The sequence below is a fragment of the Anarrhichthys ocellatus genome, unplaced genomic scaffold (assembly GCF_004355925.1).
Source record: "Anarrhichthys ocellatus isolate YVR2014 unplaced genomic scaffold, GSC_Weel_1.0 scaffold210, whole genome shotgun sequence".
Taxonomy (NCBI): Eukaryota; Metazoa; Chordata; class Actinopteri; order Perciformes; family Anarhichadidae; genus Anarrhichthys; species Anarrhichthys ocellatus.
This window is the reverse complement of record NW_022280240.1, coordinates 169745-192989: the sequence shown is the minus strand read 5'-3', so window position 1 is coordinate 192989 and position 23245 is coordinate 169745. Positions and strand designations below refer to the sequence as shown.

Sequence of the window (23245 nt, the reverse complement as noted above, 5' to 3'; positions counted from 1 at the left end):
ACACACACACACACACACACACACACACACACACACACACACACACGGTGAAAACAGTCCTATTGCACCACCTGCTGGCCAAATGTGATTTTGCAGAACATAAAGAGGATATAATAATGGAAGCATCACTGCCACAACAGAAAAACACAAGTGTGTGAAGTGTGTGTGTGTATGTGTGTGTGTGAGTGAGTGTGATTCTACCTGAGGAAGGTGTCCTGCAGCTGCTGAGGCAGAGCGGCGAAGTCGAAGGCGCAGTAGGACTGAGGCAGAGACGCCTCCACGTTCCTCTGCAGCTCCACAGGAGGGTTGGTCATGATGGGAGCCGCGCTGCCAAAGAACGGATACGAATACCTGAAACAAACACACGGCCGCCATTAAAGCTGCTGAGCTACACGCTTTAAACATGCAAAGAACACGGAGAAATACTTTGTTAAAGGACATGTATGAGATACGTTTAACTCCTGTTATGATGAGGACGAACTCATAATGTCACACTGACTACGTTTACACTCATATTCCACTATTATTGTGAACGGATCCTCTTCAGAGTTAAACATGAGTGATGTGTTGATATTGTTCTGATATTCATTTTCATTCGCCGTGTAAACAGCTATTGTTTTTGCTTTTTTAAACAAGGGCAAAATAACGTAATATCTGGCGCATGTGAACGTAGTCAGTGTGTCCACGTGTCTTTACAGTGAAGCTTATGAGGACGTTCTGGAGATGAAGATGAAGTCATCACCTGAGCGTAGCGGCGACGTGGTGCGTCAGGCTGAGGTTTCTCAGGCCGCGGAGGTCCAGAGAGAAGCAATAGTGGTGGGCGGAGGACGGGATGGACACTTTGGGAGCAGAGACACTGACGGACGAAGCTCCGCCTTCTGCCGTCGCTTCGGTCCGACTCTGAAGCTCCAGATCTGCAGCTGGAGACGAGCAAACAACGTCACCCCTCTGTGGTTCCCAACTGATGCTGTGTGATTGACAGGTGGTGTCTCCGGCTCTCACCTGCCAGCTGTCCCGCCTGCTCTTTGCCATGCTGAAGCTCCTCCAGCAGACTCTCTGCTTCGCTCTCTGTGTGAGAGGAAGGAGGAGGAAAAGGAGGAGAGGAGGGAGGTTTCCGAGCCGGAGAGGAGCTACGAGGTCTCTGTGCAGCCGGAGGAGGAGCAGAGGGAGGAGGAGGGTCGGCGTGAGCTCCTTTAGTCCCTACAGACTGGAGAAAGAAGGAAGCATGACACAGACTGAGGAAAGCCTTCTGCAACACATTTCTGTCCCAGACTGTGAACATAATGACCATCAGAGTGTAAATAAAGTGTTACTGACTCAGTAGAACATGTGTTTCTAGTCTCTGATCTCTGATCATGTTTTATTGTAAACAACCAATCAGTGTTTAAACCAACAGGAGGAGAGCTAGTAACGTTAGCAGCACCACTAACGGCTAACCAACGGAGGTTCACTTCAGTTACACTATGATGCCTTCAGGCTCTGCTCAGTGAACATGAGTCTGATTCCCCCCACTACATCGATGATGTCCGTGAGTGAGGATTCGTACAGCTCATGGATGGACAGCGGCCAGTTACACTACTAGTGTGTGTGTGTGTACCTGTGGTGTGACCTCCTCCCTCCTCAGGGTGACCGCCACCCCCACAGTCGGCTGCAGGTCGGCGGGCAGAGCCGGCAGCGCCTGTCTGGCGCGTTTGGGAGGTTTCAGTATAAACGCTCCCTCCACCGTCGCCGCCTTATTCTCCAGATCCACCGACACGGCAGAGAGAGCCGAGAGAGAGACGTCGGTGCTGCCCAGAGAGTGATTCCCACAGCACAGGTGGATCTGACGAGGACAGACAGACAGACAGACGGGTACATGTGATGAAACAAAATCCCAAGTCATCAGGTCGTAGCTTCCTCGAGACTCGTCCACTCTCACCTGTAAACTGGGCTGATGAGACAGGAAGCTCTGCAGGACCTGTTTGCTGCTGCGGATCCGCACAGAGGCGCGCTCCGGCTCGAAGTCGGGGCTCAGCAGGTTGTCGAAAGGATCGCTGGTGATGTCGTTGCCCAGTAAAGTGTAGTAGAAGAAGAAGCCCGACTCCTCCGCCGACAGCTTCATGGTGCTGGAGATCAACTGTGGAGAACCACAAGAGAACACATATGGTTCTAAGGGTGATGTATTCCAGCGCAATTTGACCATTTTTATTTGGGTTTAACAGTACATTTTAACCAAGTTTTCTAAGGCTGCACTTTTGATTGATAAAGTAAACAGTTTATCTTTAACATTTTAAATAAATTCACAATTTCCCAGTTATTGTGAAAGATGGAACTCTTGACTGGCCAGTCACAGCTCAGGTCGGAGGTCAGAGTACCACTCGTACCTGCTCTAGTTTGGTAGCAAAGGCCACGGTGACGGACAGGACGAACATGTCGGAGCAGAGCTCTGCGGGTCCCACTTGATGGTAGCCCTGGTCTGGGATCAGTGAGGCCTCCAGCTGGTCTGGCAGCAGGTCGGTGACTGCAGGAGGACCTTCAACAGCCGAGCAGCACGAGAGTTAAAACAACAGAAGAAGAAGAACAGGACATGAATATTATATATCCATTATTGTAAAGCACTTTGTGAGGCACTTCTTTAATCAAGAGTACACACGGCTGCATGTTAACGGATATATTTAATTAGAAAGGTAAACGGCTGCGTAGGAATACTGTGAGTGAAACGAGAACAGCAAACACGAAGCCAACAGGTCTTGATGGACAGCTGACCTTGACGGGGCGGGGCCTTCTTGGCTCTGAACCTATCAGGAGAGGGTTTGGAGGGCTTGGCCTCGCTCTCCAGCGACATGCTGAGGAGGAGCGCCGGCCTCTGTTTGGTGTATTTGCTGCTCAGCAGCGGGTACCAGCGAGGCTCCTGACGGGACAAAAGCAGAAATCGTATTATTTACTGGTCCCAGCGAGCAGCAGCTGGGTATCGACCGGTCGGTGCGCTTCAACACGTGTCACACGAGACGGGAGGAGGAGACGCTCACCTGTTGGACCTCCTGCACAGACCGGAGGTCCAGGATGATGTAGCCGACGCTCTCGCTCCTCTTGGTCTCAGAGTCGACTGCAAAACACTGAAGCTTGATGGGAGTTCTCTGCAGCCTGAGAGGACAGAAGACGCTTCAATATTACACTTTAGGCAAAATAAAATAAAATACCAAAACTCACTTTCATTTTAAATGATTTATTTGTTGTAATTATATATATTATGTTAGATCTCTTTTTCTGGATTTTATCTACTTTTATTATTAAGTTTCACTTCGTTTTCAAAGGTGTATTATAAATATTAACATGTCAGTAAATATAATAATAATAACAATGATAATCTTTATGGATAGAGCACGTCATACAGACTATAGAGCTTAAAGTACGGTACAATTAAAAATAAATAAAATAGGTAAGAAGAAAGCATGAATTATGCCCTTATATTTCATGAATATTTTGTATATAAATACGGTTAAATGTATATTTCCTTGTGATAAACATTGAGCAACAGCTTGTATTATAACACATCAGTGCTATAATAACTTCATGAAAGCTACAAACAATAGTTGACGTGTGATGAATCAATGGACGAAATATAGAAAACAATCCAGGAACACTTTAACATTAATATAATGTTCAGTAATGATGGTTGTTTTACGTCGTAGTCTGATGTTTAAAGACCGATCAATGAATGGATTAATAGAGAAAGAAAATGTCAGATTAACTTATTGTCAGTAGCAGCTCGACAGTCATTAGTAAACTCTCGGTTTACTAATCTTTGACGTCTCTGACAACAAAAGCACAAGTCTTTAATAGAAACAGTTGTCTGATCATCTGGGTTAAAATATCTGTCGGCGTCGTCGGCGTGGAGCTTCAGACCTGTGCTGGTGCAGCGTCCGGCGGTCCAGCTCCCAGGCCAGCTCGGTGCTGAAGTGCGGCTGGTCTCGGTGGTCTACAGGGTCCGTGGAGAGCTGCTCGCCATCGAAGCTCGCCCGGACCACCAGACGGAGACGGGGACTCTTGGGGAAGTGGCGACCTGGTGAAGGAAAGACGGGTTCTCTTTTTTATCGTTACGTTGTTTACAGAGCAGTGGAACACGTTATTACTGTAAATCACCACCAGGATACTGCAGCTGGATGGTCATTGAGGCTCATCCACGGCTTACAATAAGTCCGATTAATACTTCTACAGGCGGTCGGACTGAGAATTCATTTCTATTTGATTTGACAAGTAAACATAAAAAGAAAAAGTCCAGTCTTGAGTCCAACTACTCTCTAAACTCTTGTCGTTTCTCTATCGAGTATAAAAATGCACAATATATACAATGAAATAGAATAATATTAAATGAACTAACTAAGTAAACAGTAGTGCAAAGATCAAACAAACAACAGAGTAACGGAGTTATAGTCTTGTGTATGATAAAGGAGTTAACATGAAACATGCACAATAATAAAAGCAGTAATATTAACATAAAAACATCATATATGTATGTTTACTGCACAATGACAACGTTTCACGTTTATGTTCATACTTTAAGTAACGTTAGTCTACATTTTCCTGATAATAACGTTACTTACTTAAGTAAAAGTTTCAATGCCGTACTTTTAACTTGTAAGAGTATTTTTACAGCGTGTTACCAGTACTTTTACTGAAGTTAAGGACTTTAATGTGGTGTTTTGTGACAGAAAAGGATAAAGTAAGTAAGATAACTGTGTGCTTACCTTCCAGGATGGACACAACGATGAGAAGTTGGTCGGTCTTCGAAGCCATGATGACATTTGTAAAACTTTAATTTATGAGAAAATATTAAACTAACTCACATTTAACACATTTAAAACACAGCGGAGGCTTTTTGTTTACTCGGAGGCTGACTGTCCGTTGGTTGAAGGCAGCAAACAGCCGCTTTGTTGTCAAGCTTTGGCGCCACCCATTTTGTTTTAGAAAGCGGAAGTGATGGCGGAGACGGTTGTTTGTTCAGCGCCGCCCTGTTGGTGGGAGGTGGAACTGCAGGCCGCTACCACGAATACTGATAGTGCCACTACTACTACTACTACTACTACTACTACTACTACTACTACAAATATACCAGTGGTTAGAAATGGAATGTAACAAAGTACATTTACGCAAACTGTTCTGAAGTACAATCTTGAGGTACTTGTACTTTACTTGACTGTTTCTATTTTATGCCACATTACACTTACTCCACTACAATTAAAAGGGAATACTGCAGTGGTGGCTGGTGGAAAATGTTCATTTCCAACTTCCGGTTCATGCGAGGATCGCTTCCGGTTTAAACTTCCGGTTCAAGTGAGGATCGCTCACCGGTTGAAACCGGTTCAACCGAAATTGAGGAAATGACAATTAAGAGACTTGGGTCTCTTAATTGTCATTTGTGTTTTCATGATCTGATGTTTCCCTCAATAACTTTTATTATGGAAACAATTAGAGCTGGAGAGACTAAACCCTTATATATATATATATACCTTTATACCTTCAAATGTGTTTGTTTGTTATTTCTACACTGTACTTTTACTAAAATATCTTCTTCCACCACTGGCGATAAATCTGTAAAAGTAATCACACAAAAAAAGTTAAAAAAAAGAGTAATAATATTATAGTGATTCACTTAACATCTATGCCTTCACAAAATAACTTGATACATCGTGTTGTAGACTAATTCAACTCTCACATCTGTAATAACTCTGTTATCTAAGAATACATGATGCATTTGTTAATTAAAAAGCAGGGGTGACCTACGTTAGTGGCCTGTTATTCATAAAGTATTAATGCTATCACAATGTGTCTCGTGTAATAATAAAGGATTATTGTGGTGGTTTTACATTATTCATTAAAGTTGATTGAAGTGTTCTCAAGACAAAACTCCACAGACAACAATAATTCTATAAAACATCCTTTAATCATGATTGCCAAACATATGAATTAAGGCATATACAGTATAAAAAAGCAACAGCAGGTTCCATGTTTATACGATTTCAGAGTGTTGTTAACTGGATACACCGGGTGGATTAAAACTGAACATATATACCAAGCAGCCTTTATAAGACAACGCTGCGTCTCCCAGAAGACCACAGCGTCGTGTAAACAGAGTTCATAGCACTATATTCAAGTAATAGAATGATCACTGATACTATGCAGGTAAGGTGTTGTTTAAGTGAGGCAGAGCCGCTGATAGACCGCGTCAGGTTTGTTTTATATATATATATATATATATATATATATATATATATATATATATATCCACCATTACTTCATGCTACATTAGAAGAAAATAGCTTTTTATTCTCTGGCTTTAAACTCACTCTCAGAGCTGCTTTGTCTCTTTTGTTTTAAACGAGTCGTTGTGGTTTTTACGGAGTAGCTTTTATATATTTTTTGGCAATATTTTGATTGTACTGCAGTTTGGTCAGCTGTTAACTGTTACATGTGCCTTATCAATACATTTGTATTGGAATTATTTTGTTTTTACAAATGCTAGCCATGTCGTCACAAAAACACAAATTAAATCAAGCCTAAATTAACACATTTTTTTTAACTGTATTTTTAATAAGAATCAACATTTATAAATGTTAATATTTCATTTTATTTGGATGTTTGCAGCCAACTTCACAGTTTTATGTGTCAGAAAGGAAGTTACTGAGATCTCTGGCTGAGAACTACGACTACAATCTAATGTGAATTCTTCTTCCAGCGTGCCGCTCTTATTTATGGTCTGTATGATGCAACATTGAAGGCATCATGGTAGACGTTGATGGATGCATGTACTGTGATTTAAGAGGACCGGCTCCGTATGTAGAAATAAACAGCTAATTTTAAGCTAACAAAAAAACACAACGATTCATATTTTCAGGTCATTATACACTAAAGAAAACCCACTTAATTATATTATATTCCATTTCTGCCAATAGATGCCCATAACTGCTACACACTGTTCCTTTAAGTACAGTTCTTCAGTAAATGTACTCAACGTGTTGGTCACTTCTTTGTTCTCCAGGTGTTGCAGCTCTTTTGGCAGCAATGATAATAAAAACCGGACCTTTCTGTCAATCAGCGGCTCTGCAGTGAGCTAGTCAGCTTGTAGGAGGGAGCGTGGGAGCCGGGGCGGAGCAAAGGATTGTGGGACGCCTGACCTGGGTGCCTGGGCATTTTAATTTTAAAGGATAATTCCAGTGTTTTGAGTGTTAAGTTATATTTCCTATCTTATTTTAGTTGTTCATTGTGGAGCTTTTGCTCGATACTTGAAACTACATTTAATTTAGCATTTCCTCAAACTTTTAGTTAATAAATATACAAAGTACATTGATTTAGCTGAAGCTTGTTTTTGGTTCATAAACTCACTCTTGTACTTGAACAAACATATTTGAATTCCATTTAGTTTTGAGTAAAGTGGCAACTTTAGACGTAATAATAAAGACATGGATGTAGAAAATTAACCAGAAAAAGCTCAAGTTAACACTGGAATTGTCCTTCAGAGGTGCTGCGAATAAAAGTAAAATTGGCACATGTGTCTTTCATGTTCAAGTAAAACAGAACTCACTCACTGGCATCATGTTCATTCACCTATAGCTCCAGGTTGTAGCTCACATTTAAGCATCATTTTTACATTTGAAATCTTTGCCGATAAGTCAAAAATCTGAATTAAGTCAGTTTTGGTGAAAACACAACAGCATATTTTGACGTCATATCCAAAATCCTCACACAGTCTTTTATTCTATATATTGTCTCTGGTGTACATTCAAGTTGAGTCTCCATGTTCTTGACCTTCAACAAAAGAATGGAAACTGGAACAGAGCCGGTTCCTGTTCCAGTCCTGCCCCAGTTTACATCTCTGTTTGGGGCAAAGAATAAAGCATAAAGGGTCAAATTTTGGATTATGCACCATAACTCCCAGTGGCTCATATCTGCATAGAGTTGACTGTAAATACCAATTCAAAGGCCTCCCAAATCAGAAACGTTGACTCCTATATGATCGATGCTGTGGTTGAGGGTTGGTTAGGTTCATCTGCTTGGTTCATGTCTGAGAACTTTGCCTTCATTTGGCAAAACAATCTCACTGTGAGGTCCGATTAAGCAGCCATTGTTTTGCAGGTAGCGGATCGTTTTTTGATCCTAAACCTCACCAACTCTAAATCAAAGCGCTGGTTAGAGAACTGATTCCACGAGGCACAAGCTGGAGCTAACGGTCACTAAACAAACACACAACTCTCTAACCCAGCGGGAGATGTGCAGCATCAGTGGAACGAGTGTTTTTACAGGACGTCTGATAAAATAAAGAGTCGGTTCTGCTCCTGCTAGGTCCCCCCCCCCCCCCCCTGCTCCGCCCGCTGCTCCCCCTGCACGGCCGGAGATGGAGGTCAACATTAGAGTAGGATAAAAGCATGTCAGTGCTCCGCCATGAGTCTGTACAGAATATTTACACCACTGGGTGGGGTTCCTACATGGCACTGGGCAGGTTCGATGTGAAGGTTTACTCTCACATAAAGACAATACAATCAACATGGTTACGCTCAAGTTACAGGTTAGTAATACAAATGTGTAGCGTCAGCACTATGGAGGGAGGAGGACCACTTCAATAATCAGAATAAGAAGGATAATAATAGACTTTTAGCTTAATGCTGTTTCCCACTCAGAGTTTTTAAGGAAAACAAAAGATCAACTCTCTCGGGATAGTCTTCTTCAGTACATTCAGTCATATCATCATCATAATACACTACCATAAATGTGCATTTGTTATTTTTTATAAAGTTGAACGCCACAGCTGCAGCACGGCATTCTGGGAGTTTTAAAAACGCGCTGAAATGAAATCTTCAAAAGTCTGGATTGGTACTTTGATCCCGCTTCCCGTCCCTGCGTCTGCTCCCCCGATGTTATAAAACAGGCGGCTTTCATTAGTAACAAATGAAAGAGTGTCTTTTTTATTTTTTAATTCCAGTTCTGAATTCTCTGCCTCTCAGCGAGGCGAAGCTTATTAAACACCGTGGAATTGATGTCTGATAAATCTGCCGTTCCTCATGTGAGAACGTGGTCTCTCACGTGGTCCTACTTCTTCCCTTCGCTCTCTGTGGAGACAAAGAGGACAAACAGGCTTTCAGTCACATAACGGCCTGTTAGCGGCCTTCTTCTCTTCTGCTTCTGCTTCTTCTTAGTGTTTGTTGACTTTTTGTGTTTATTGTTATGTACCAAAATGATTGTATGTGCAAACCTATTTGTTTTCTTGTTTATTTCTTAAAGTTGCGATTGTAAGACGACATGAGCTGCTGCTCTTCTTCATGTCTCGGCTCTCTCCTTTAAGGTTCATCACATTAATCATCACATCATGCAGGTTCCCTCTGCATGATGTCACACATTCAGACAAAGACAGTGACGCACAACGGCCTCAGAGAATATATGGAGGCCCTTCAGACGTGGGTAATAATCCACAGGATGATGATGTCGCCTCAGAGAGCTGCTGTTCTCTGCAGAGACTGTTCACATATTTGATTTATTGACCCGTCAGACTTATTCTGATCCCAGATTGTATTTTATGAAAGAAAAGATTGAGCCAATTTATTTCATAAGATGCCAATTTTAGTGGCTAATCTATGAGTCTGTGATCCGCTGAGCTGAAGAAGAGCTGCAGCACAGACAGAGACGAAGAGTTTAGAAGATTTAAAAGAAGGAAAGAGGAGGACAGAGAGAAGAGCTCTGTGTTCACCAGCAGATGCTTTCATCTTCACTGGATCATTATTATTATTATAGTAAAATGCATTTAGTTAATGACGTTAAGTAAAATGACAAAGCTACAATTTAATAATCTATTATTTATTTATATTTAACTGAGGCATTATTGTATGTTCAACATGTTTTTTAACATTTAAACCATAAGAAAAGACACATATTAATAAAGAACAGTAAATCCCATCACTGAGTGTCTAAATATGATTCATAAAACATCTCTCTCCTGAAACATCGAGGAGAACCAGAGGAGCAGATGATTATTACAACGACCAGAAGAACTCACCGGTGGAGGAGTGACCCGACACCTGCTGACTCGAGACCAGCGACCGGGAGCTCAACCCTTCAACACAGGAAGGAAATCACATTTCAAAATAAAATGTCCTGTAAACTGTTCAACAAACACAACATTCTGTTGGGATGAAAACACATTTAGTTTCTTTGGGATGTTCTGGTGGTAGAAGCTTGTAATTTAACTCAGGAAATGATTTTGTTGACCAGACATCTTCGCCTCACCTCAATATTTAATTATGTTGCTTTCCAAGAGCTTTCTCCCTCTTGTCTTTCCCTGTTCAGGGAGTTTATTGTGGACTTTTAGCTTTTCCGATGTGAGGGTCCGAGGACAGAGGATGTCGTATGTTGTACAGATCTGAATGCCCTCTGAGGCAATTTGTGATTTGTGATAATAAGATATACAAATCAACTTTTTTTCCTTTCACACATATTGTACCACCTTGTGATTGGCCACAATGAGCTTCAGAAAACATTTTGAATAATTGTGCATCAAGAACAAAGGATGAGAACAACATGGATCTTCTACAAACAACTTACACTCACTGACTGGACGAACGTGGTCACCTGATCATCCCGGCCAAATGTGGGAGAACATGTTGATCTGATTTACCAGTCACTTTAAATGTGTGTGTGTGTGTGTGTGTGTGTGTGTGTGTCTGTGTGTGCGTGTGTGTGTGCGTGGTACCTTGGTAGATGTCGTACTGTCCTGACAGCAGGTTGTAGCTCATACCCAGGTGTGTGTGATGGTGTGTGTGGAGATGTCGGGCGAACGACAGGTGGTTCCTCTCGCGCTCCGTCTCTCTCTCTCCCTCGGGGGAACCCTTCTCGCCGGGCTGCTCAGAGACACACACACACACACACACACACACACACGCAAACACACACACACACACACATTCTTTACTCAACGTTTCGGGACTGTTCCTGCGTGTGGTGCATGTTCATGAAGTATCTTCAGTGTCTCCACAAAGTCAGGTATTTGTACTTGGAATACATGTGTAGTATAAATGTTTACTGCGTGGTACTGTAGTAGATACTAAACAGCATCCACCACTGAAACTTCTTCTTCTTCCTCTAATGCTCTTTATTGTCACATTAACAATTACAGTGAAGCAGTCGCTGTCCATGACTTTCTTAGTTCTCAGACTCCAACGATGTTCATTAAATATGGATGAAAAGAAAATCTAAGACATCGTGCAGAAGTAAACATATAGACATAACATCTAATACATGTGATATATACATTAGAATAATATATATGTGTGGTAGGTCAATGTACAAACTAAATCTAACCAGGTTGTGTATTGCAGTAAATTGGAGGCCAGCAGCAGTGTGTGGTCCACGTGCAGGCCTGGTAGAGTATGTGATGTGTTCTGTACTCCAGGAAAACTAAATCAGTTCATTTGTAATAGAAATGAAACGTTTGACTTCTGATCCCCGTGTTTCTCTTTAACCTTCATATCTTTTCTTGAGTGTGAATGAGAGCTGCAGTGTGGCGGTGAAGCGTGCGGCGTCTCACCGCGGGGGATTTCCCGTGGTACTGGTGGCTCTGCTGCTGCAGCAGCTCCAGGGCCGAGGACGAGGACGGGTCTCCGCTCTGCTGAACGCCCACCGCTCCTCCTCTGCTGGGCGGAGTCACCTCTGACTCCTCCCTGCCCGCCGTCTTACCGTACAGAGGGTAGTGGAAACCTGGTGTGGACACACACACACACACACACACACACACACACACACACACACACACACACACACGCACACCCACAATACTTTAAATAATCACCTAAAACAAAAGAGTTATATTTAAAGATACAGTTCCCTTTAATAGCTCCCCCTGTAGGGTGTTGTGTGCTATATCAACATCATGGTGCATCTCTTATGTGCCTTGTAAATGTGCTTCATCCATAAATAAAGTGACTTTAACGTTTATCTCTGTGCCTTAATGCTTTAAAATCGTTGCGTTAAAACCTCCCTTAAAACTGTTAAATCATTTTTCATTAAAGGTACAAATTCAGCTGTAGCTTGGATACTTTTTGGGGTTCATCCCACATTTGAGGTTAACTAATACATAAATGCATGCATTGTTTCATATTATGGAGTATTCAAGAATGAACTGAGGGAGTTTAAGATCTTAAAACCTCTACATCTACACTGCTATCACAAAATGAACTCCTTAATGTAAAACACAGTGATAGCTTTAATGCCATCTGGTAAATGTAAAGTGATTCTAGCATTTATAAATGACTTAAACAATGATAAATGCCGATTAAAAATACTGTAAATATGAATCATATTCCACGTAAAATATAAACAGCATATTGTCTTCACACGTCGTTTCCCGGAAACTTCAGAGTTCCTTTGAAATTGAGACTCTGGTGAGCATGCGAGTGGATTATTGGTGCTTTGTAAACGGTGTTTTCCTACATTTACTTCAATTAAAGACTTCTCTCAGTTTTTATGATTCTTTGTTGACGGTGGAGACATGAGAGGAAAAAGTGTTCTTCAAGAACTCCAGGTACTATGAGGTGAGTGATTGATGTACAGAGGATCATTCTAAAGGTGAAGTCTTCCTTTAATATTAAAGATTTTGGTAAGTGATGCTTAAAATGAACAGTTATAGATTTTGGGAAATACGCTCATTTGCTGCATAGCTCAGATTATAAACAACAGCTTGACTCTAAAGCTACGCTAACTATAGCTTATGTTGATCTTCTCGTCTAACTCTCCACAACAAGCGTATTTTACCAACATGTTGAACTATTCCTTTTTAAAGTAACACCTTTACGCAGACTCTTACCCGGGTAGTTGTGGACCAGGGTCGGGGACACCCCTCTGTAGGAGCCCCCGCCGCTCTCGCACATCGCCAGGTAGGGCGGGTAGGAGGAGTGCTGGTACTGGATGTAGGGCTGCTGGGGGGTCATGGGAGGAGACACCGCCGCCCGGGCGTTCTGGGGCTCCTCGGCCAGCCCTCCCATCGGCTCCAGACCTTGATCATCCAGCCCGTCCGGTCTGTCTGGATCCTCCAAGTCGATGGCGGGCGGGAGATCGTGGACCCTGGCTTTTATAGCATCTCCGCACACACCTCCTCCTCCGGAGGTCATCTTGGCCCCGGCAGGCTCCACGGTAGCTCCCCACTCTTTCTCCCTGTCTGCTTCCCCCTCCTCGGCCTCCTCCCCATGTTGTAGCTCAGAGTATTTGCTGTGAGCGAGGCAGTGAGCCCAGGCCGGGCCGTCTGAGGGCTAGATCGATGGGGGACAAGTGTTGGTGCTAGTTGCAGTGTTTCCCCTATAATTCTTTGTTAACAGTGGTGGGTGGGAGTCATTTTTAGGGCGTGGTCGGTTCAACTTCGGTCCACGTCTCTGTCTCCTGTTTTGGTTTTACATGGCCAGTTGCAAAGCTAAAACTAAATGATTATTTTGTGTTTTATTTGGAGGATAATTTATGACTTTCATTTGCACATTTGTCTTGTTTAACAAGGGAGGAGAATTTCTTTGTGCGGCGGCCCACCGCTGCTGACCGACTATAGAGGAAACACTGTGCTGGAGTGAACAGAACCATAGACAGACCATCTATCACTGGCTCTGGGTGGGATGTTGATGGAGGATGACGGCGTTTTTCAACAGCAGGCGGCCAATCAGAGGTGGGATGTGAGGAGTGTGGTGTTTCCAACGTCAATGACACCAATCAAGACACGTCTCACACATGATCAACGGCAGAATTTAGGCCAAACTGAAGAACAAAAACAAAAAACATCCTCCCAGACATGGCTTTCATTCAAGTCACACAACCCTTTTCTTTTTCTTACAAGACCCAGCATGGCTAGAGTTAATGCATCGTGAGATGACGTGGTTAAAACAAATCTGTACAAGCAGCTCATATATAAAAACCAACACATAATATATTTGAACTGTTTCTTTTGTTCCTTTATGTGTTTGTTTTTACATTTGCAGCTTCCCCCATTGAGTCAAACATTTAAAAAAAATATTTGCATCCATCAAATCAAACCACACGATTCTGATTTCCAACCAAAACGACTAAAGTAGCACATGTCAAAGCACAGCTACAGCACCACAGAAGTCACACGGTCTTTGTTATTAGCACCTCATTGGTTTAGCTTGACACAATGTGTGTTTTAATCTCTTTGTGACACTCGACAGCAGTCGCTAAAGCACACCAACAACACCATCAGCGGCGGCGGCGGGTTAGAGACAGAGGGAGAAACTTACACTGGAATAGGAAACATTTGAGTCCAGATCTGTCTGACTGTTTGGGTTGTGGAGTGATGAAGAAGAGGAAGAGGAAGGCGACTTGATGTCGTCGCAGTCTTTCATCGAGACCTGGTGCTGGTCCTCCATGCCACTGTGCGCCGCCTTCGCGCCCATACTCTGTCCCCTTTCTCCCCTCTCACTCATCTCCACGTAGGACAGGACGGGTTTGGGACAGCAACCTTTGGCGCCATCTGGACTTTTACCCTGCATGGGTCCACCGGCTGAACCCCCAACCATGTGTTTATCGTCCTCACTGTCTCTTGACCCCTGTCCCCTCTCGCCCCTCTGTTTGGCGCCGTGTGTCTGGTCGCAGCACTTGGAGGCCAGCAACAGTTTCTGGTCCATATACAGGCCTCTGGAGTACTGGCCGTAGTACAGCGACTGGGCCAAGGCGGTCTGTGTCTGGCTCATGGCCAGCTGGAGCTGAGACTGAGGCGGCCCGTCGCCTTTCTTTGAGTCTGAGAACTCATGGGAGGATATTTTGTCGTCCTCTTTCACATCCTCCTTTCTGTCTTTCCCTTTGCAGTCGAGGCCGGAGCTTTTGTGGAAGGTGACGCTGCTGCTGTTTTGCCTGTCCGACTGCATGTACCCCTGCAGGTAGTAGGGGTCGTAGCCGTGGTAGTACGGGGATTGGGGGTCTTTCAACAGCGGGGCAGATGCAGTGGGCGGGGTTTTACCAGAGCTACCGTGGTTACTGTTAGAGCTCGCCTCTGAAGAGGCCGAGGAGGCGGACTTGGATCGGATTCCATCCGAGCGACATTCAGAGGATCCCCCGTCGTCCCCGGCATCTGAGATGTCGGAGTAGGCGGGGCTGTTGTTCTTGCTGTCTGTTGCCAGGCAACTACCACCAGAGTCGAGCCTCGATGAGCCACCGATGGAGGGGCTGGGGGCGTTGTCGGTGAAGGTGTACACCTTGTCGGCCTCGGCTCGGATACTGGCCATCCGGCTCTCCTGGCTCTCCGTCAGCCCATTCATTACATCCTGCTTACTGAGGTGCTCCTTCAGAAGGCTTCCAGAAATCTCCTTGACACCCATTTTGGAACCACCACCACAACCATCTTCCAGTTTGATTCCACCACTGTCGCCATTAGGCGTCCTGGTTTGCGCGTCTTTGTTGTGTTTGTCCTTCAGCCTCCGTTTCTCTTTCTTCCTGGTCTCTTTGCTGCAGGTGACCATGGTGGCTTTGACAAGGCTCGGTTCCACGACAATGCTCAGCTTTGGTTTGATGGGTTTCAGGGGAAGGTTTTTACTTGTGAGGCCCATGGCTGCCATAGGTGAGGTGGCAGTATCGGCTGTGCCGGTCGGATACGCCGTGTTGGGTATGGCGATCAGCTTTGGGGGAGCAGGGGCCGGAGCGATCGGCCGGTTGGTCCGTGACTTAGACAGCTTATCTACCTTCCCGTTGGCCTTCTTGCCCTTGTCGCACGTGCCTCCCTTTTTGTCGATCAAGCCTTCGGCTTCCAGCTTGGGCATCTCGACCATGGAGTTCCTGTCTGGGACCATGCAGTTCTCCAGAACCACGGTCATGTTGGAGATGATGGGCAGATTGCTAAGGTCGTCAATCAGCCCGTCTTTCAGCAGTGAGGTTCTTCTGGTCTTGGGGTTGACCGAGGGGCTGTGGTCAGTGCTGAGGAGTAGTCGTCTGTTCTTAGGAGATCCCACCGTGGTCACCTTATATAGAGGAGCAGGTTTCTTAGAGGAGCTGTTGACATTGGTGCTGTTTGTTTCCGAGAGGTCATACGTCAAGTTGCTGATGATGTCCTCGCAGTCTGACAGTCGATCCTCGCTCTCCCCGTCCTTCATGGGCTCCAGTCCAGGCTTCCTCTGCTCCTCGGCCTCCAGGTGTGCGTGCGTCTGGTGGTAGCGCAGGCCGTTGATGTGCTTGTAGCGTTTAGTGCAGTTGGGGTGGGGGCAGTCGATGAGGATGGGCGGGGGAGGAGGTGAGGAGGCGCAACCACCTCCGGGGTCCATGAACGAGGGGTCAGATTTGCCCTGCGGCGTGGATGGGGCACTGCGGGATTTGGCTCGAATCCTCTTCCCGTTCCCGTTTTTGACGTCGTCAGAGGAGACCAGGCTGAGGTCCAGGTCAGCTGGCGGTTTGTTCTTTCGCTTCCCGGACGAGAGAGAGGAGGTGCTGTTGGTAGGTTTCACGTCCTCCACGGTGAAGAAAGAAGGAGGCATTCGGCAGTTGCTGTTGATGAGGTTCAGGCTTCCTCTCCTACCCTTGCTGTGGATGGGTGTGGCAGTTCCGGCCACACCACCTCCGCGGCTCCTGTGCTGCGATAGTCCTCTGACTTTGGCTGCAGAGGCCGGCTCAACGCAGGGCCGCTCGGCCATGGCCATTCGCATCCGTTTGCCCCGGCCACGCCCACCGGGCAACTCCGGGTCGCTGGAGGGAGACTCGCAAAACCTGGACACAAGAAGAGGAAAACAATACTTACTGACAGTATGGAAATGAGATGAGATACAGAGGTGTGCTGTTGTGTTGTGTCCTGTATCAAAACAACATGTATCGTAACTGGCCGGTCAAAAGAAGGTGCACATGCAGCGCCCCACTAACCACAAAGCTTAATCCAGAGTCAGCTAATTCTTATTAAATCTGAAATGAGCAAATGCATTAGTTCTTACTTTTAAAGCACGTTAATGTCAGTTTAAACGAACATATACATTAGAAGATTAACCGAAAAAGTATTCTAGTCTGTACTTCCTTTAAACTCCGTCCCAGCCAAGTAATTCACAGTAATTCAACTCCAGCTTCCCCCTGATCCTGTCTCCATCTAGTGTTAAGTCTTCATGGGTGTAAAAGGACAGCCTACACCCAATAAACCAATGGGATTCACGAGTGATTGGCTGAGTAATCAATCGAGACCTCAGACAAAGGAAGCTCTTTCTGTTTGTATATCTCGGGCCATCAATTATATATATATATATATATATATATATATATATATATATATATATATATGTATATATAGCCTTAGAGAAGCAGATACTTTTATGAAGTAAATAACTTTATATTAGAATGTCACAAAGTGTTTTACAAAAGATATAAGGCAACCACCCAAAAAAAAAAAAGACATAAGTATAAACTTGGGAAGATTGAAACACATTTTAGCCACTCTATTCCACTCTTTTGAACAAATACAATGTTCTGTTAGGTCTGGTTTTAGTGTTATTAGTACGAGGGAGACACATTGTAGTAGTTTTAGTTCCAACTTCTTCCTGTAGCCACAGTACACAGTGTCCTCATTAGTCCAGCAGATGGTGACAACGTAACAAAAAAGGTGTCAATGCCATCATATGGTATCACACCATATTACAAACTCTTATCACATTGCACATTAGCCATGTTTTCATCCATAAGTAGCGCAAAGTTTTACCGAATTTTTGAGAAAAAATGGGCGAGAGAAAACGTGAATGACTCCAATAAGCAGATAAGCAGCAGTGGTGCCAATTCTCCAATCGGAAAACTATCGTACATTACAAAAGAAGACATAATCAAAAGAGCGCCAGTTGAACCTTAAATATAACAATGTAAAAAACTGGATGGAAATATGACATGGATGTTGGTTCCATGTATAAATGTGAGGACGGTGACATCAGATCATTTGGAGCGATGAAGATTTTATCAAATTTTTTGACATTTCCACGTTTTTTGAATACACAAATTGTAAATGTGGATGAAAACAACAGGATGGAAACCACCTGTTGTATCGTATCACATGTCAATTTATATCATATCAAGTGGAATTACATACAATGTGATCGTATTGTATCAAATATTATTGTTTGTCATTCTATTGTTTTACATCTTATTGTATCATGTCTTCATATCACAACTTGTTGTATCACATTGTATCGTATCATATTCTACCACTTTGTATTGTTTCATTTCACATTGTATCATTTTACGTCGTATTCTATGATGTCAAGTTCAAGCAGAAAAGCTTTTTCAATCCTGGTTGAAAAACTGAAAAAAACATCAAAACATCAAACTGGGAAAAAAGAGCAGTTTTTTCTTGTTCCTGAAAGGCTCTAACCCGAGAAACAACTTGTTCTTATCTTCACCCAAATTGAACTCTTGTTCCATCAGACAAAAAAAAACAACTGGAAAATAACTGATTATCATTCCAGGCTCATGTTTGACCACTCTATCCAGACGTCAAGGATAGAAATTGATTTTTCTTCCTGCTTCTCCTTTGATAACATGAAAAAAAACCTGTACAATCCACGACCATCTCTGTATTTGATACGGAGACGTTTTGTATTCACACGATGTCCCTTCGTCTCTGAAGTCTTTTGATGCTGTTTACCAGAGCGCCTCACATCTTTACTCTCAACAGGCTTCTCTACTTTCACACATTGTTATTCATATCAAAAACCTGTTTGCTGAGATTGCTTCATGTTTATCTACAGAGGAAAGCTCTACCTTCCAAGCCGGACCCTGAACCGTGCATATGTGCTCGCCTTATAGTGCATTAATTGTGACACTACATTGCAGGACTCAATGAATGTATTCTGACCTTGGAAAGACTGTTTTGGGCGTTAATCATCTTCCATTAATGGAACCGCAAAGCACGTTGGGACTAGACGTTCTTGTCCCCCTCTGTGATTTTAAAATGATGATATCTAACGTTTCTTATGATGTTTGTAATTGCTTTTTTACATCAGCGTGTCCCTGAATGTCACTGAAGCTGCTGGAAACATCCAGCTGCATATTTTATGGATTTGTTTTGGGCTCTTTCAAGGTTATTTGTTGCTCTCATGCCTCTGCTTAACTTTTGTATCAACTGAGTAATCTAGTTTAGATGATTTCATACAATTTGAAGTTACTGTGAGGAACTTCTATCTGGTCCTGAACCAGTCTCAGTGTAGTCCTGATCCTCTGTATGAACCAGTCTCAGTGTAGTCCTGATCCTCTATATGAACCAGTCTCAGTTTAGTCCTGATCCTCTATATGAACCAGTCTCAGTTTAGTCCTGATCCTCTATATGAACCAGTCTCAGTGTAGTCCTGATCCTCTATATGAACCAGTCTCAGTCTAGTCCTGATCCTCTATCAGACCTCCATCAGTAAAGAGACCATCAGAGAGAAGATGGTCTGTTTCTATAGAGTTATTCTTGATGCTCGTCATCGGAGCCACCGGGTCGGATTCTGGTGAAACCAGATGAACTCATGCAGGTTCACCAGAACCTCCTTCAGCTCAGACTCCAGCAGAGACCGGTCCACCGTGGACAGACCCAGATCCTCCAGCAGAGACCGGTCCACCGTGGACAGACCCAGATCCGGCTTCACCTGCAGCCTTGGACGTGCAGTCAGCGCTCCGGAGGGAGGAGGAGAGCTCAGCTCCCAGCAGCAGCAGCAGCGTCTCCTCCTCCTCCTCCTTCTCCTCCTCCTCCTCCTCCTCCTCCTCCTCCTCCAGGTGCAGAGCTTCTCCTCTCTGGGAGTCAACACCGACACCACGCTGCTGGAGACCCAGAACGTGTTGCTGGACCCGCTGGAGGGAAGGGAGGCCCGGGAGAACCAGAACCAGGACTGAGAGGGGCAGACTGTCAGACCCTGCTGCAGTAACATGAGAGGTTTTCTGAAGGGACTCTGGTGCTCAGAGACACTACAGCTTTAGTCCACAGGGACCAACAGAATCAACACTACATTAAAGTTCCTTGTAGCAGCTTTAAGTTTCTCTACTAAAGCTGAAAAATTCATCACTTATTTTTTTTATAATAACTTACTTTCTTTATGTTTTTAGTCATATTTCGTGCTTTAATTTAATCATTGTGTCGTTTCATCTTTAGGGTACAGTTTCATTTATGGACTAATAATAAATCAACGAAGTGGGAACATTTCATTCCATTGAATTATATAATAAAAACGCCATTCAGTCCCCGCTGACAGAGAGAGCTGCAGAAACCAAATGAAAAAAAAAGAAGCAATTTAGTCCCTGGTTTCTGAGATTAAGCTGTAATTGCCATGACAACAATCATTTATGTACAGCAGCAATAATTGAGAGGCTTCCGCCCCGCGAGGAGAGACCGTCACAGTTTCTACTCAGCAATTAGAAACAAACACTGGGATGAGTTTCTGTTAAAGCTCATCACAGAACAACAGCTGACAGGCCACAGTCAATTCAGCCTTCTTTTAAACATATATATATATATATATATATATATATATATATATCATTTAAGCAACTTTACAGCACTCAAAAAGTTCTCTTTTTGGTTAATGAAATAAACAATCAACAGCAAATAAAAGCCAATCAAAATAACTATAAAATGAATTAACGTGAAGAATCAGAATTAATTAATAATTATATGAGGGTCTGACCTTAAAATACGTCTATAATTAGAATAAAATACAACAATAGATTCATTTTAATAGTATCATTTGAGGCTTGATTTCTCCAGTTGTTAGTGTCCTACATGTGTACATCTGTGTTTAACTGTGACGACATGACGAGTCAATCACGATCCAACTTGAACGACATGTTGAGCTGTTTTCTTAAAGTCAATGTTAGCTGCATTTAATACATGAACACATGGAACTGTAGCTGCCAAACAGGAAGCAGCGCTTTGTATACCAACGTGTTACCAGGACCATGACCCTCCACTAACCTGAAGAAATACTAAGAATATCCAAAATCTCAACACCTTTTCATTCCAACTTTGTCACGTACTTTCTTTGTGAATTCAAATAAAAACACTTGCTTAGGTTCAGACAACAAAACCACTCAGGTAGAAACACTGAAACAGAAAATCCTCACAGCGTTTCTAAATGACAAATATTGCTGATGAATTAAACTTTTCATCGTTCAAAAAACAAGTATTAAGTACACACCTTTTATAGCAGCCGACAGCGTCACCCAAACCCACCAGCTCAGTGTTTTTAATAACTTATCTAATAATAACTAGGGGTGGGAATCACCAGAGAACCCGCGATACGATATTATCACGATACTGCGATATTATCACGATACTGCGATACCATCATAAATGTTGCATGAACCTGACAAACTGAACTGTTTGCATTACTACATAGTCCAACTTAACTAAATGCAAACGTGTGGACTCAGTAAATGAACTATAACTTATATAAGTAGGATATTAGAGTTATATAACTCAGTTTAACTTGCGATGCGTGGACGTCGAGGGCAGAGAGACAGTTATGCGCCCTAACCCTAACCCACGCAAAATATCGCGATACTATGCTGTATCGATTTTTTCCCCCACCCCTAATAATAACTCAACTGAGAGGGAGTTTGGAGCGTTTTTTTGGAAATGCTATAACTCAATTTATTTATTTAAATAGCACCTTTAATATAAACATTCAGCCTAAAGTGCTTCACGAAACAGAAATAAACAACAATAAATACCATTTTGCAAGCTAAAATTTACACAATCAAATGTTAAAAAAAAAAATTTAAGAAATAATTAAAAACATAGAAATTAAATCTATAACATAACACCAAATTAAAAGCCAGATTAAAGAGAGATCTTTAATTTCTGGCATTCTAATATTCAAAGATTATTATATTATTATATCCTCAAAATCAGCTCTAAAAGATACAGTTTTAGTTTAGACTCTTCTTAGACTTTCTAGATCATCCAGTAAAAAGGGAATTACAATCGATAAACGGCTGGTAATGAAAAAGTAAGTGAGTAGCATCTTAAAATCTTTTTAAAAGGTCGGACTGGCGATATTCCTAAAATGAAAAAAAAGTAGTTTTAATGATAATACTACGATGACATATAGTCTACTACGATGTGTGCAGGTCTCACCTTGGAGGAGCCCAGTCGTGTTTGGTGCAGTCCAGCAGAGTTCCCACGTAGGTTCTCTTCCTCCACGTCACATTGACCACCAGCACACCTGTCCATCGGAGACAGGAAGGGTTAGAACTGGATCTACTGAGACCACAATCAGTATCAAGAGATCAACACAGGGTTCAGGACTTCAAGAGGAAATACAGGCAGTTTGTTTTAGGTCCCAGTGTCCCCCCTAAGGCCTTAAACCCTGAACCCTCAGGGTCTTAACATTTTATGTACAATTGCGGGTATTTCTTTTTTTCATCCCTTAATTTGAACGTCTTCCAGGCTCTTTGCTAACGAGATGAGAGGTAGTCGTCAAATCATCAATGTGGGTACATTTCCTCAGGCTACATATGCAGAAATGCAGACTTAGGTAAAGGGTTCATGAAGGGCTCAAAATGTCAGCGGGACAGAACTAAACCCTCACGAAGTCTTCAGGAACTCGTCTCAAAGTCTGAGTCCAAGAGTGTGGAGATTGAGATTTGGGCCGTAGATTATAACAGCCTTTGCTGACATTTAAAGTTTTATCCCAAAATGTTTGTCCTTCACTCAGTAATCAAACGGTTCAAAAGATGACGAGTGGTTTTGACATCAATCAGAATAAAAACACAAAACGTCTGTCTGTTAACGGACTCAAACTGTGACACAGGTGTGTCAGACGACAACAAATCAAACTGTCTGAAAGGAGCTTTTCACCCTGTTTCAGACTTTGTGAACAGCACTTCTCTAGCTGCGTACATCACCCTCTGTAGCGCTGCAGAAACACACTTCTTTGTTCTCTCTTCTATCTAATAGGGAAACTAATGAAACACACAAAAGACAAATGTGCAGAAATAAAAAAGAGAAAAAAGACGAGCAGCAGCTGTTTGGGAATAAAAAACGTGGGAACGTGAAGGACTGAGTTCACAGCTTTAAAGAGGCTCAAATTGTTTTCCAAACCCCCTTTTTGTGAAATCGCTCAAACTGATATCGGTCAGCAAACATCAGAGGAGGGAAACACAGCGCTCAGTTCCCATCAGCTGTTTGTGCTCTGAAGAGAAATTTAGTCTTCAAGGTTTAAACTCTAATCCGAGAATTGACGACCTCTCAGCCGTTTGAAATATAAATGCCTCTCTCTTCCTCTTCCTCTCTCTCTGACTGACA

General features: G+C 43.1%; 2 protein-coding genes across 2 annotated transcripts; both read right to left on the bottom strand.

The window, feature by feature from the left end:
• Positions 1-46: 46 nt before the first annotated feature.
• On the bottom strand, positions 47-4933 carry cep120 (centrosomal protein 120; the record flags this gene model as incomplete). The annotated part of the gene is made up of 11 exons (XM_031878934.1): positions 4728-4933; positions 3886-4042; positions 3009-3123; positions 2746-2890; positions 2364-2512; positions 1919-2116; positions 1598-1822; positions 1003-1207; positions 743-920; positions 202-351; positions 47-71 (listed from the first exon to the last, which is right to left on the bottom strand). Coding segments are annotated over exons 1-11 (1596 nt in total), but the record flags the coding sequence as incomplete, so codon positions are not given.
• Positions 4934-8024: 3091 nt separating this feature from the next.
• On the bottom strand, positions 8025-22212 carry znf608 (zinc finger protein 608; the record flags this gene model as incomplete). The annotated part of the gene is made up of 7 exons (XM_031878927.1): positions 8025-9083; positions 10025-10081; positions 10718-10865; positions 11552-11721; positions 12827-13268; positions 14256-16707; positions 22076-22212. Coding segments are annotated over 7 exons (3426 nt in total), but the record flags the coding sequence as incomplete, so codon positions are not given.
• Positions 22213-23245: the final 1033 nt, after the last annotated feature.